At 40.6% G+C, this 14,287-nt stretch overlaps 2 protein-coding genes across 2 annotated transcripts in view; one reads left to right on the top strand and one right to left on the bottom strand.

Annotated features, from left to right (window-relative positions):
• Positions 1–7,283, bottom strand: part of LOC145401549 (putative glutamate receptor) — a 43,894-nt gene extending 36,611 nt beyond the window's left edge. The window contains exon 1 of the mRNA XM_080273786.1: positions 7,242–7,283. Coding sequence (XP_080129912.1) covers positions 7,242–7,283 — 42 coding nt within the window. The remainder of the gene's footprint in view (positions 1–7,241) is intronic.
• Positions 7,284–7,532: 249 nt separating this feature from the next.
• LOC145401401 (uncharacterized) lies at positions 7,533–14,204 on the top strand. The gene is made up of 4 exons (XM_080273766.1): positions 7,533–7,633; positions 8,864–9,190; positions 12,463–12,643; positions 13,064–14,204. Exons 1-4 carry the CDS (start codon positions 7,533–7,535, stop codon positions 13,826–13,828), a joined length of 1,374 nt encoding a protein of 457 aa, XP_080129892.1. The 3' UTR covers positions 13,829–14,204.
• The last annotated feature ends 83 nt before the right edge of the window (positions 14,205–14,287 follow it).

The following is a 14,287-nucleotide window of genomic DNA, read 5'->3' as shown; positions in this document are numbered from 1 at the left end:
TGAACGGTACTTATGAGACACCGCCCATTGCCACACTCTTGCAAAAGTCTGTATTCATCAGTTTTGTTTAACCTGAAAATAGCATGAAATAGTTTCTGGAAAGCAGTTTAAACTGTCCAATAATATATATATATATATATATATATATATATATATATATATATATATATATATATATATATATATATAAAGAAGAACAGAAAGATGTTGTTTTGACCAAATTAACGTGTATTCCATACCCTGATCCGCCAATTGTTATAATAATAATAATAATAATAATAATAATAATAATAATAACAACAGTTTGTTAGAGCTGAAATGGAATGGAGAGTTTTAAGAAATATGTAGGTGAAATTTAACACCGAGAGCCGTAAAATGGTTCCCAATAACAGTAAGCTGCCACTGCCTGTTGAAAGGCCGTTGACGCCATGACCTAAAATCCTGTATAATTACCGCCAAAGTACCCCTGATCTATCATGTTAGCGGCGTACACTTAACCCCGATCACATCATAGATTTATGATTGTTATCACCAGATGACTTTATTCTGTCCGACAAGGAGAGTATGCTTTCACCTCTGTTTGTCTGCTAGTTTGTTTGTTAGCAGAATTACTCAAAAACTAAAAGAGAGATTTGAACCAGATTTGGTGGGTAGATAGCCCATGTCCCAGGGAACAATCGATTAACTTTCGGGACCGATCCGGATCGTATTACAGATTCTGGATCCGGAATCACGTTGCCATTACCAAAGAGATAAGCTGCAGTGAGTGCCCCTCTAATTCAACTTTGGACGGACCTGTGGGAGTGATGGGGTTGATGAAGGCTATAATTATGCAGATTCTACGCCCTTCAGTTCGAAGTATCCAAGTTGAACGACTCTTAATGCAGTAATAATGCAGTGAAAAATACGTCATCAGAGTGAAGTGGTTAATCCCTATTTGAACTTCTACGCCCTTGATTTCCCCTGTCACCCTTGAACCTTTCTCCTCCCTTAAAACTCTTCTCCTTGAACCCCTTATTCCCCCCCGAACACCCTCTCCCCTTTTGAACTCCCCTTTCTCCTCCATTGAACTACTCCTTCCTTGAATTCCCTCTACCCCCAGGAACCCCCTCTCCTAAATCACTATAATTTTCTTGTACCAGTTATAGAGAACACGAGACACTGGCACGGCACGAAAGCGAACTTGCAGACAAAGTGACAAAGAAACAGACACACACCTTTGACAAAGAAACAAAAACAGAAACATACACATTTTCATAACAGACACACAAACAGATATCAGTAGACATAGAAACAAACACACATAACCATTTCATCTTCTCTCATTCTTTATTCTGGCTTACACCGAACTTAGTTTTTTTTTCAGTCGACCGAACATAAAAGCATGGGTGTTAGTCATTAATTTCCTCATGGTCAGAACAATTATTCCAGTATTCTATTCCAGCTGACTCCAGACGTACAACTCAACTGAGAGTGTCATGGAAGCCTGATAGTATTATCACCATAAATTCTCTCATGGTCAGGACATTTCTAGTATTTCATTTTAGTTGACGCCAGACGATTTTATTCAAATGAGAATGAGTTAGGTGAGTCTGAGTGTTACCAGAGGGCAGAGGCGGACATGCAGGATAATTCCTTCACTACGATGACGTATGAATTATGTTTATTCTTGCTGCAATAGTCATAATGAACTTTGAAACATGTCGCAGTGGTAATGTTAACCCCTTTGTTCCGATGATGTTATTCTGTACTTATTTTTGCTCCGACCAAATGATTTTATTCAGTTTTGCAGAGACTTCTCGAACGGGATTGGGTCACTTCCAGGCTTCATTAACCTTTTCACTACAGGAGGCCCGTCCAAAGTTGAGTACAATAGTTTGGTGACACGATGGAACAAACGTCATCTGTCTGAAGAGGTTAATAAAGGTTATACACAGCACCTTCAGTTCAAAGTCTCACCAAAGCAGAATAAAATTGTTTGGAAAAAGCAAGAACAAAACGAAAAATACGTCCTTGAGCTGAATGGTTAAAACACACACACACACACACACCGACTCGACAGACATCTGACTGCGTTAACTAGATCAACCCAGTGACGTGTGTGTGTGTGTGTGTGTGTGTGTGTGTTACTGGCAACGATTATAGTATTTAGCTTAGGGGAGCCTTTCTAGTGCTGAAAGTGTCAACGAAAACTTTATCTGATCTCTCCAGTTCGGAAAGTCATAAGCTTAATAAAATTGCATGGCAATAGTTACAATAAAGTAGTAAAAGGCGTCATCGTAGTGACAGTTAGTGGAGCCTTCTGACTTACCTATCAGAGGTTCTGGTAAGCTGAGTAAAAATGTGATCGTAATCAGAATAAAGTCGATCAATAATAAAGGAGTCTGTTTCATCTGTTTATGTCCATCCATCCATCTATCCATCTTTTTGTCTGTTCACCAGATTTTTCAGACTTTATGTCTGTAGCATATTTTTGCGATGATCTAATTATCTAGCCATTTATGTATATATTTATATCTGCCGATCTAATTATCAAGCTCTTTATGTATGTGTCTACCTGCCCAACCATCTATCTATCTTCCACAGTCGCCCAATCCCAGAGTTCATCGAGGACAACAGCTCCTAAACTCAGACACATGTTTTTGTTCAGAGAGAAAATGTTAAGTAAGAATTAATCAGGGTATGAACCGCATTAGCAGTGGGGATTCACGCTTGATGATGTAGTGTTGTGTACAGGGGTGTGACGTGGGACAGTCGAGACAAAAGTTCATCTAATATTTCGCCTCTTCTACTTAACACTTTCCCATGCTCGCTAGTATTCTTGAGCTGAGAGAGGCATGGTATGTTTTTCTGCCCATAGATGATTCTCTTTGTTATGCTACGCCATAGAGGAAAGTGATGGACATGTGAGTGTGAAGTTGACGCAGTGGAATATCAGGCCAGCTTTGTGCGTCATGTCAATGCGCATCATCGTAAGTCAGGCGGGGGGCGGAGGGGTTGAGGGGGGAGTGCGTGGGTTTGGTTAGAGCTTGTTTTATTGTTATTGCTAGTGTAGAGATTGTACATCATGATCAACAGTCACAAAAACATTACCATATTACTACTATTACTATCACTGCTATCAATACTTTATTATTATTATTATTATTATTACTAGTAGTAGTAGTAATAGTAGTAGTAATAGTGGCAGTAATAGTAGCAGTAGCAGTAGTAGTAATAGTAGTAGTAGTAGTACGGTAGTAGTAGTAGTAGTAGTAGCAGCAGCAGTAGTAGTAGTGTTGCTACATAATAATAATAATAATAATAATAATAATAATAATAATAATAATAAACAGGAGTACAGCAGTAATGGCGACAGATCGATATAAGCAGCAGTAGCAGCAACAACAACAATAATACGAAAAACGTGGAATTGTTTTCATGGTTGATTCGCAAGCATACATTCAATAAGTCATCGAAAACTGGGACATCTGGAACTTTCCACTGACGTCCTTGAGAGCATACTGATTCGTCTAAAAATATAGCGGAGAACAATGAACTCTGTTGTCTCTTGAAATACCTAACAAAGTTTTAGAGGAAAAAGTGCATCAGGACTGACATGCTCGCAGTAGAAGTACAGTATTGAGAAAATAGGAAAAACCAGTGGAAACTAGTGAACGTCATTGGTTCAGGGCAGTGACGTCGATGAGGCAACATTGCGCAATCACTGGATCGATGCCGCACTCTCCAGAATCACCCATCTTTTTCCCAATTATTATACCAATAATTGATGGTAATAAAAACCTTTCGACTGGTCATCGGTCTCATTATTCCATATTCATTGTGTTTAGTGGTTCCTGGCCTAAAGAAACAATTTATAACGCAGAATAAATAATGAGCATCTAGCATCCAACTCATGCCGAGCACATATATACTGTGCGCCTTCCCGTCACGTGGCATTGTAAGACTTATACTTCCTTCAGGTAAGGTTCGTGGGGTCGTTGGGAATCCCCTCCCCCTCCCTTTTCTTTTATAGCTAATTGTTTTGAGATTTTTCCTTTTTTTTTTTTTATAGCCTACTCTTGCAGTACGAGTTTGTAATTCAGAAAGAATGCAATGTACGACGAATGCATTATTTCAAGTGTTGCATTTAGCTGCAGTTGCTGGATTATACTTGCACTTAGAATGAATTATATTGGCTATTTACTTTTGGTTTAGGGGACGTTGATCAATCGTTATAACTGGTATGTTGACTTTGGTAATTAATGTAATGAACAGTAAGCTTGGAGAAATAGAACTGAAATGAGCAGATGTTTGCATTTTGTTGAACTTTCTTTTGCAGACCATTTTTTTTTTTTTCCTGAAATAAAGTAGACAATGAAATTGGTGAGACTAGCCGAGTCACAAACATTGCGAGCTTTAGTAATAGTAGTTGTTATAGATTCTTGCGACCATTCTGTACATACCTAAGAAGGAATGAACTAAGAAACAGACTATGGCAAGTAAACATGAATTCAGATTGGCAAATACTAGGTGAAATAACGCGTTGACGCATTAGAGTAACGATGACACTGCAGCATAGCAAAGTGGTTTCTTAAGAGTTTACATAGGGAAGGGGAACAGGAAATAGTATTGAAAAAAAAAAAATCTCTTTTTGTTTCGATCTTGGGTTTCGGCCTGCGTTGACTGGCTAAGACCGGAAATCCGTGTGAAAGAAAACGGTTTTGTGTGTAGTGGTAGCTGATGTAAAGACTCGGGTTAAACATGGGAGACTGCAAGGCTTCATAGCCTGCTCCCGAGGCCCAGTAGTCCTCCTACCATACACCTCTACTGTACATGTCACCACTTCGGCGAATCGGCGCTAACACCCACCGTCCATATTGAATACATGCTTGAGCTGTCTCGTACAGGACTGGTGTATTGGTATTAGCAGGGGTGTTTTTACATGTCGGTGGGTCATCTGGTAGATCGGTAAAGTCTGCTTTGTATGAAATTCAAATAATTAAACTTCCCTATCCCAGCGGGGATTTGAACCTGGGTCCGGTAGTACCGCAGGCCTCCTCTCTACCGATTGATCTGTCCTCATTTGGCTGGGAAAGTAATCGATATATTGCTCCTATGTGCTGCACATTCGTTGTTCACTTTTTTTTTTTTTTTTTTACCACTTTCGTGATGCATTTCGTGATTATTGTTATGAGACATTAGAGAGCATTATGACTGAAGGAAGTTGCTATACCCTTTAGTAACCGCCAGCTATGTAAAATGAAGGCAAATTTATATACGCAGTTGGACTGAAAGAGTTAATATAAAATCACTCCTGAGGCGGCAGGCAAAAAATGAGTGCGTGTAACTTTCCTTATTTATAGTAGCTTGCCTGTAGAAGTACTGGGAACTTTAAAAATAGGTAATATAGCTGTCCACATCTGGCTTAGGAAATAAATTTATAGATTGTCCACTGCTTTCTGCGCTTTTGACTAACAGCTCGTTGTGTATAACTAAAGGACTGGCATTGACGTCACCATTATTATTATTTTTTTTTTTTTCACCTGTTACGAGAGGAGAATTAGCGCAGGTTTATGTATTTGTAGTATCAGGATGGACTACGATTCTTTTAGCGGACTATAATTCTTTTAGCAGGAGGAACAAGGGCTAGGATGATTCACTCTTCCTGTCCGTGGCAAAACAGATTCACAAACGATAATTTTTCACGTATCCAGGATTTTGTTTTTGTAGGATGAACAATGATATAAGCAAAGACTCCTATACCTCCCCTTCCTGGGAAATCAAATCACATAGGACAAGGATTAAAGGTCAAAGAACAGATCGTATGTGAAGGAGCACAGCAGTTTTTATCTTACCGTTATTTTTCATCGTGCCTACCACCTTTGCTTTGACTGCACATACCCTATAGCATATAAGATGGACAACGGATTATTAATGCTAAGTAACGTTCGTTCGTTTTAAGATTTCCTCCACCTATAGTGGAGGCCGGGCCATACATTAGCGCTAAGTAGTAACACTCAATTTACCTTTATAGGGTAGGACACCGCAGAGTAAAGGGTAAAGAGTGGATGTCCAGCCGTGTCTTTACAGCTACTGTCACCTTTCTAGCTTTTCTTGTTCGGCAGTAAGTCGATGGGATGACAAAGTATGCTTCCCTTTCCACTGGGTGCAGCCAGAAACCCAACAATGGTATGGCATGGTGAAAAATAGGTGGCTCCGAGGGCTGATAAATGAATGGAAACTCCTGCGGTTCTGTTCTCGGATTGTCTGTTTCGTCTGATACTACTAAATAATGATAATAATAATAATAATAACAATAAGGAAGGCGCCGTGGCATCACTACTTGCTGTGGTTTATTTCGAAGTAGGTCTCGTTGGCCTTTCACTCAACGTATTTTTGTGATTATTTCTTTTTAACAAAATTAACACTACCTCAAATCACTTACGTCCAAATGAATTATCTCAAGGTGTTGGAATAAAAAGAGTCGCCGAGACAGTTGTTGGCGACAATTTTCCCCCTCACAGGATCAAAATGTGGCTAGTATTTCTCTGCATGCAGGACCAGACCATTTTATTCAACAGAAATTGAGTCTTAGGAACCTGACAAAGTTAACACAATCACAATTAACTCCTTCATGGTCGAAACAACCACAGTATTGTTCCACTCACCCCCAAGCGATATTAGCTAAAAGTGAGTCTTGGGAGCCTACTGTATGACTCACCAACTGAATAAAATCGTCAGATGTTATTCCAAATTAGATGCTACGTTTGACGCGATGATGTGGGAGTTTAGCATAAAACTAAATACAAGTTCAAATTCAAGCATACTGCTTATTCATTGTGAACATATGAAAATATGAGCTGAAGTATTCAGTAATAGTAATTTGTGAACATATAAGAATACAGTTCACTTCAAACATACAATGTGTTCATTGTGAACATGTGAAAATACCTTACCTGGCAATAAAATCTTCAAATTAAATATATTCACTGAATGAATATATGAAAAATAAAAATGCTAATATTACACTAAAAATGCTGTAGACTAACTTTGTATTGCTACAAAGTAAACTGTCAAGTATCCCTCGTTATTTCCGAGGAATAGATTAAAATTTGCTGGTAGTAACAAGAATAAAAACAAAAATCAACTAAGTAGAGTAAGCACTAAAAATGTTAATAATTGAATTCATCATCCAATCACAATTATCCCAATATAAACAGGCGCATCGTGGCCTGGGGCTAGACTACTCAAGTCCTGACATTTATGGCAATGGTGACCATCCACACGTCCCTGAGTGTCATTAGGCAAACAAGAAACCCCAACCATCTCTCAAATGGTAACCCATACAGGCTCCAGCCGGTTGGAGGGCCTTAACCTACTAGGCCACCACGATGGCAGTTTGTTATGTCCATCTGCCATATTATAAACCTTAAGGGTCAGATTTTAAGGGCATAAGAAATTTTGGAGTAGACTTCAGGTACCAGAAAGTATTTTCAGTGTTAAGTTTTATAGGCTTACATCAATTAATCAAGTGTTTTGGTCTTGCAGTGATGGAGTGCCCGAGTGAGGAGCACGGTGGGCCTGCCGGTCTGCCCCTCACCACGCCGCCTTCCGAGACCCAGATAGATAACTTTGCTAAGCTGGGTGACACGTGGCCCAGTTGACTCGAGCGGGAACGTGTGTGGGCTAGATTCAGGGCAACTTTACCCCATTTTCCCTCACAATTACTCCGCTCCGCCGACAGCTACAGTGAAGTTAGGTAAGCAAACATTCTCAGAAATTAGACAAACAATTTTTTTTTTTTTAACTTAGTCCCTGATACAGTAAAGCTAGGCTATTAACATTTTCAGTATATATATATATATATATATATATATATATATATATATATATATATATATATATATATATATATACATTATTTTTCTACATGAAGTACTACCGGATGATTTTATTCAGCTTAAGGGACAAGGATTTGGGCGAGTAGAGAGGGAACTTTCCTACCCGGTGTCTCCGCAAAGTTACTCCAGTAATTATTCCTACCGTTAGACAATTTCCTTTTTCAGCTTTATACTTTACCTACCAGCAGACGATTTAATTCAGTTCGACTAAGATCTCATACTGGAAGGGTTTAGGACTTTAGGAGGACAACTACTCAAGTTCAGAAACTAATTTCATGTGACAGTCCAAATTCACCGTCCATATTTAGCAGAGTTCCACCAGATATTGTTTAATTTGCAGAATGCAAGTTCCTGCTGCTGTTTATGAACAAAACTGAAAGATGTTTTATGTAAATACGTAATTGCCTGTATTTGAAAAGTACCTCAGTAAATGTCAAAAGTAATATATTTAAGCAGTACATTCTGTTTCTTATTATGCCACCTTGCCTACATAATTTTGTGTATACTTTTATATAATTGAAATAGTCGAGCCCAGTATGACCGCATTCTTATGTTCATTATTCGTATTTATCTACTTGTAAACAAACGCGTACTAAATAGTTTGCGTTAACGTTAAATAAAATGCCAGATTGGTCATACATTTCTAAATCGGAGAAATGAATTCCCCGGGCATGGAATTGGTCGATCATATAGCCCTTCTAGGTGACGGGAGAGCGCTACCTCTCCCTTCAGGGGAGCTACCCGGGCGGGACGCTAACTCTAGACCCTTTGGTCTTGAGTAAGGTGCTCTACCACTGAGCCACCCTGCCCTATTTCTAAATTGGAATAATTTGGTAACGTTACCGCACACAAATCGGGATTGTTTGCTAGCCTGATATGTGTCGCGCGCACAGCATGTTACGGGCAATCCTCAGACTTGTACTAACTTTTCTTGCTCTGCGTGGTTTGATACATGTTATTAAGCATTATAATCATTTCAGTGAAAACCAGTCAGGAACCTGGGATCATGCTCTACAGTCATCATCATCCGGATATGGAAGTGGTCTCGCAACATCGGACGTCAGCCAGAAAGAAAGAGCTGCCTTGAACGCCTGCCTCCCAGTTGACGATGATGACGATGACAGCGACTGGGGAGAGGACGAATGGCCAGTAGGACGCCCCTTGCCGTTACCGGAGTGGGGTTGTGAGAGGCCTGAGGTAAGGTTTGTCAGTCCTGCCCATTATCACGAGTTCCTTCGGCGAGCGACCGAACACCTACGGGCTGCCCTTACCTCACAGCCCTACGACTCCATCTCCGACTTTGTGTGGTAAGTGCTAGCCAGTGATTACAGCTATTTAAATCTTGTACTGGCTGGTAGTACTACTCACTGAACACTTCATGAAATACATTTAGAGACCAAGTGCATGAAGCAACTGATTCAATTTAATAATCCAACAGTACAATAAATGAGAAGTCGGTAGAAGTCTGTTCATGTGTAAAAACCTCATGAGGTTTGAAAAACACAATTAGATCATTACGCAGACGAAAGAAAAAAATAATAAAGTTAATACTGGCAGAGGTACGCGTAAGCTTTAATTTATGGATCGTAGAGGAGTAAATTGCTGGCCTACGATATACAGTACAGGGTATCATGTTTCACGGATAAAGCATAAATAGCGTTTGTAGCCCAGTGCATGCTTCACTAACCACTTGCAACAGAAACTGGTGTTACACTACAAACTATTTTTCAGTATCTAGGTTTGTATATGTAATTGCTTCACCGACTTAGGTTTTATTTTGAAACTGTTAACGCATGATTTAACTTATTTTCCAGTGCAGCTCATACTCGGGAGAACATTTGGTACGGAAGGTATCGTGTTCTTAGATTAAGGTGATTACCAAACGGGCGCGGCGATTCCAACTATTCATACAAGTTCACAATCTGAAGGAAAGTAATTTTGGTACATATGCAACACGAGCAGTAAGTGTTTAATTTTGGCTGCAGAAAATGCTTATATATATATATATATATATATATATATATATATATATATATATATATATATATATATATATATATACACACACACAGCTGTGTTTGTGGGAGGGGATTTAAATAAGGAAGCCGCCAGTTCGCCCATAGAAGCTAGTAACCGACTGGACGCGTTTATTACCAACGATCTCGCCGAGGGGTTGCGTCAGTGCATCAAACACTCAAATCTGTAGGAAACCTAACGCTAACGATCCAGCCTAACCTAACTATCCGTAACTGGGAGGCTTCGCTCCCAGATCCCCCTTGATTTTAACCACCTTAGGATTGCCAAAGCCCCCAAATACCAATCGGGCCAAGTCCCAGTCCCTCCTAACTTCTATCTATCTATCTGTTGCAAACGCCTCAATCCCGTTCGGGGTGGCCACAAACAAATCGCCTCCACGTCGCCCTGTCCCCCGCCATTTCACTGTCCTGCTCCCAGCTCTCACCCCTCTCATATACCTCTCCACCCCATCCCTCCATCTCATCCTAGGCCTCCCCCTCCCCCCTTCCACCTCACTCACATACACTCTCTTCGTCAGTCTTTCACCCTCCATCCTCTCCACATGGCCAAACCACCTCCGTATATTCCTCCTAACGCTTCCTGTCACATCCACACCACAACGCTCCTTTATATGCTCATTTGTCAGCCTGTCTCTCCATGTGACTCCACAGGCTCCTCTTAAATGACTCATTTCCACTGCTCTCACTCTTGACTTGTGCCCTTCCAACAACGTCCAAGCTTCATTTCCATACGTTAAAGTTGGTATCACAATACTGTCATGTAGTAACTTTTCCACTTCCATGCTCACTTCCGTTTCTTATCATTGCATTCAAGGAACCAGCAACCTTTCTTCCCTGCTGTACCCTTTCAAGCACTTCACCATCCAAACCTCCATCCTTACTCATCACACTACCCAAGTACTTAAACATACATATTCCAATTCCTCACCATCCATCCTCGCTGTACATTCACTGACTTCACCCCTCTCAAAGACCATCACTTTACTCTCCTGCATTCACCTTTAGATTCCGTTTCTTACGCACTGTCCCAAACTCATCCGCCAAGCCTCGCAGCTCCCCTTCGTCTTCACTCAACAACACAGTATCATCTGCAAACAACAGTACAGGGATCTTCCAAACACTGCACTCTCTCATCAGGGCCACTCCAACATCCACTACCCTACCTTGTACCTCTTTTATTACCCCATCCATGTACAGATTGAACAACTATGGAGACATGACACATCCCTGTTTCAACCCAACCTTCAAGGAGAAAAATTCACTCAGTTCACCATCCACACCCACTGCAGCCTTAGCACCATCATACATACTCTTCACAGCATTCAGCAACTTCCCATCTACTCCATATATTCTTAATACTAATCTTAATTAAGTCAGTCATAACCTAACATATCCAAACCAAACCTATCCTGTCCTGACTTAACTGAAATCATCCAAACCTAACATATCGGTAGAGTATTTCAAATTCTGACAAAAGTAAGACATGCCTTTGAAGTATGGCAGTAAGTTCTGCGCTTGGTGGTAACGTCATTGATGTGACGGTATGTGTGATATTTGTATAAACAAGTCTTTACGTATTTCATAGATAAAATAGAGAATGCTCTGTATCTGTGGCAGTCTGTGAAGCGTAACAACCTGTGAAAGACTCATTTCAGTAGGAAACTAGAATGACACTCAGAGCGCATACCTCCACCAAGGTCAAACATGCAGTTCATTTTAATTCTGTCAAGTCTAATCCAATATGGAAAAAGACTACCCCTGTAGAAAAGCATATTTAAATCTGCTAGATCCGGAATTTTATATGGATCCCCGCCAAACGGTACACATTCGTAGATACCAACATCCTAAATATGCCTGATTTTTTCATCAAGATCCCTGCAATATTCACTGAAAATTTTACGAAAATGGCGAAAAACGCCCAATCTCGTAGTGTTAAAGTGAAAAAAAAAAAAAATAAGCCCTGGATCCGCACCTTTATACGGATCCGCACCAAAATTTAATGGAGTCCACTCTGGGCCAAGACCCATTCGTCCATCAAGTTTCGTGGAAATCCGTCCAGTAGTTTTTGTGTAATCTTGTTCACAGACCAACCAACCAACAAACAAACAAACGGACAGGGGTGAAAACATAACCTCCTTGGCGGAGGTAATAAGGAAATGCCGCGCCCGTTGGCAAAGAATAACCCAGGTGCAGTTGTCTACATTAGCCTGTAGTGCCTTTACTTTTTAAATAAGTTTTAGTGTAAGATATACTGGTATACGGCTTGAAGTATTCAAATAAAGGATATCATAAGCAGTGATTGGCTATAGCCTCTTGTGTAGGCACTGAGTTGATAAGTTGTTTATGTATTGCTGCTATATAAGTTTTCATAGTATTGTCACGTAATTAACCAGTTCAATATGGATAGATCGACTAAACGTGTAACGGGTAAGCCATACAAATTGCAATATTGAGTAGTAAGGTTGAAAAGATATAACTTCAGATATCTCTCACAATTTCCGTCAGCGTAACTTACATTCATTTGTCCATTATTTTTTGTGTAGGTTTGCGCGTGAGTATGTGAACCAGCGCCGCGAGTACCCAGAGCTAAGCGAGTTCTACCGCGACTATGACCCGCCGATGGTGCCAGGACGTTATACTTGCGTCGGTTTGGCCACGGATCTCGCCACCAGACTGGCTCACATGGAGGACTCTTACCCCGGATTGAAGGATGCCACGTACCAGGTAAAACCTCATTCTTCTACTCCCCCTTCGTTCTCTCTCTCTCTCTCTCTCTCTCTCTCTCTCTCGTGTGTGAGTGTGTGATAACAGCAGTAAGCATTACGTACTGGGAAACAAAAAGTAACAAATCCAATATTATTTAGACTTTTAACCCATTTCTCAACTCCCTTGGTGTCTCCATCACCGAAGGTGGAGGCATTTTCATTTGAGGCCGTAGCCTATTCATGAAAGATCTTGGCTAATTTCTGCAATGAGGAAGCCTCTGCAGCAGTTACGTATTATTATGAATCTTCTCTTTTTTAGCATTTATTTTATATTCACTCGTGTGCCACAAAATTGTTTGGTATTAGGAAGTAAATGCAGTAAAGTGCCTCATCGTGTTAAAGTAGTTAATGGTACAAACTTTCATTTCTTGTCCTTCAGGTGTCATGTGAGGAGGAGACCAGTTTGCAACCATACATGAAGGTTAGGGAGCCACCAGTAGCACGCTGCCTTAAGGAACACGTGTTGCTCTGTGTCAGGATGCGTATTAACCAGCGTTCTGGTGTCATATTGTTTGACCCGGGCTACCACATTGCAGAGCCCATCACCGTCATGGAGGACGGTAGGTTTCCACAGTCCGACGTCTTACAAGGAAGCACCGCACGTGAGGAAGTAAAGAGGTATTATCGCTACAATTTCCTACCAGGCAACACCGCCTTCGTGAAGTGGACCGTTGAGGAATTCAGAAATGGCGTCCTTCACAAGGAATTCAGTAATGTGATTCACGTTGCCAGGCCTTTCCTGTCCGGTATTGACATTGCCGAGCGTCGAGTGCTGGTGTACAGGTTCAAGACACTGCTTGGCCGAAATGCTGAGGGAAAATTGACCTGTGGAGCGTACCTGCCCATAAGGACAGTCGCCAAGACTACCATAACCTTCTTCCACGAATTTGAAGGGGAAATGAAATTTTGCAAAAAGCCCCTTAGTTACTTTCTGCAAGGGAACACAGCTTTGGGAGAGGAAGAAGTGGTTGATCTTAATGTAGAAGAGGCCATTGAAGCTGTGGCGAAGGGAACAGCTCGCACAACAGAGGAACTCCGAGAAACACTGGTTGAAATAGCTTATCTACTGCAAGATGACAACTTCCTGAGGCAACTGAAGGAATTGGATGAGGCTATTGATGATATTCCCAAAGTAGAGGGTTAGGCAGATTACAAAGCCGAAAGAAAATTTGCTTATTAGTAACCATTTTACAGTGTTTTTAATCACTTCACTCCAGTGACTTTTTGGTGCTAACGTACCAGTTTGTCAACTCGAGTGACTTTTCATCTGGACGGGTTGGATATAGCTTTCAATAATCTCTTCATTTTGAGATTTTTCCAGGGTTGTAGGAAATTGTGTGCAGCAGCAAGAATATGTTGGAATAATAAGTCATCGGATGGAAGAGGGTAAATTACTAAACTAAGACGAATGTCTTCACTAACCATTTTCTGGTACGTTTAACAAACAAAGGATTATTTCTGCCTTATCACTGACTTAACTCCATTACCCCGTGAAAACTCAGGGTGATGATGGATCAATAAATGGTGACAGTTAAAATAGTTGTTCTTCAGTGTCCTGTTTAGCTTCACAACTGACTGGCTGTCCTAAGTATTGTTAATACTG

Source organism: Coenobita brevimanus, chromosome 1 (genome assembly GCF_032717465.1).
Source record: "Coenobita brevimanus isolate Jiangsu-jjx chromosome 1, ASM3271746v2, whole genome shotgun sequence".
In the NCBI taxonomy this organism is placed as follows: domain Eukaryota; kingdom Metazoa; phylum Arthropoda; class Malacostraca; order Decapoda; family Coenobitidae; genus Coenobita; species Coenobita brevimanus.
The sequence above is the reverse complement of the archived record's forward strand: the minus strand, read 5'-3'. Positions and strand labels throughout refer to the sequence as shown.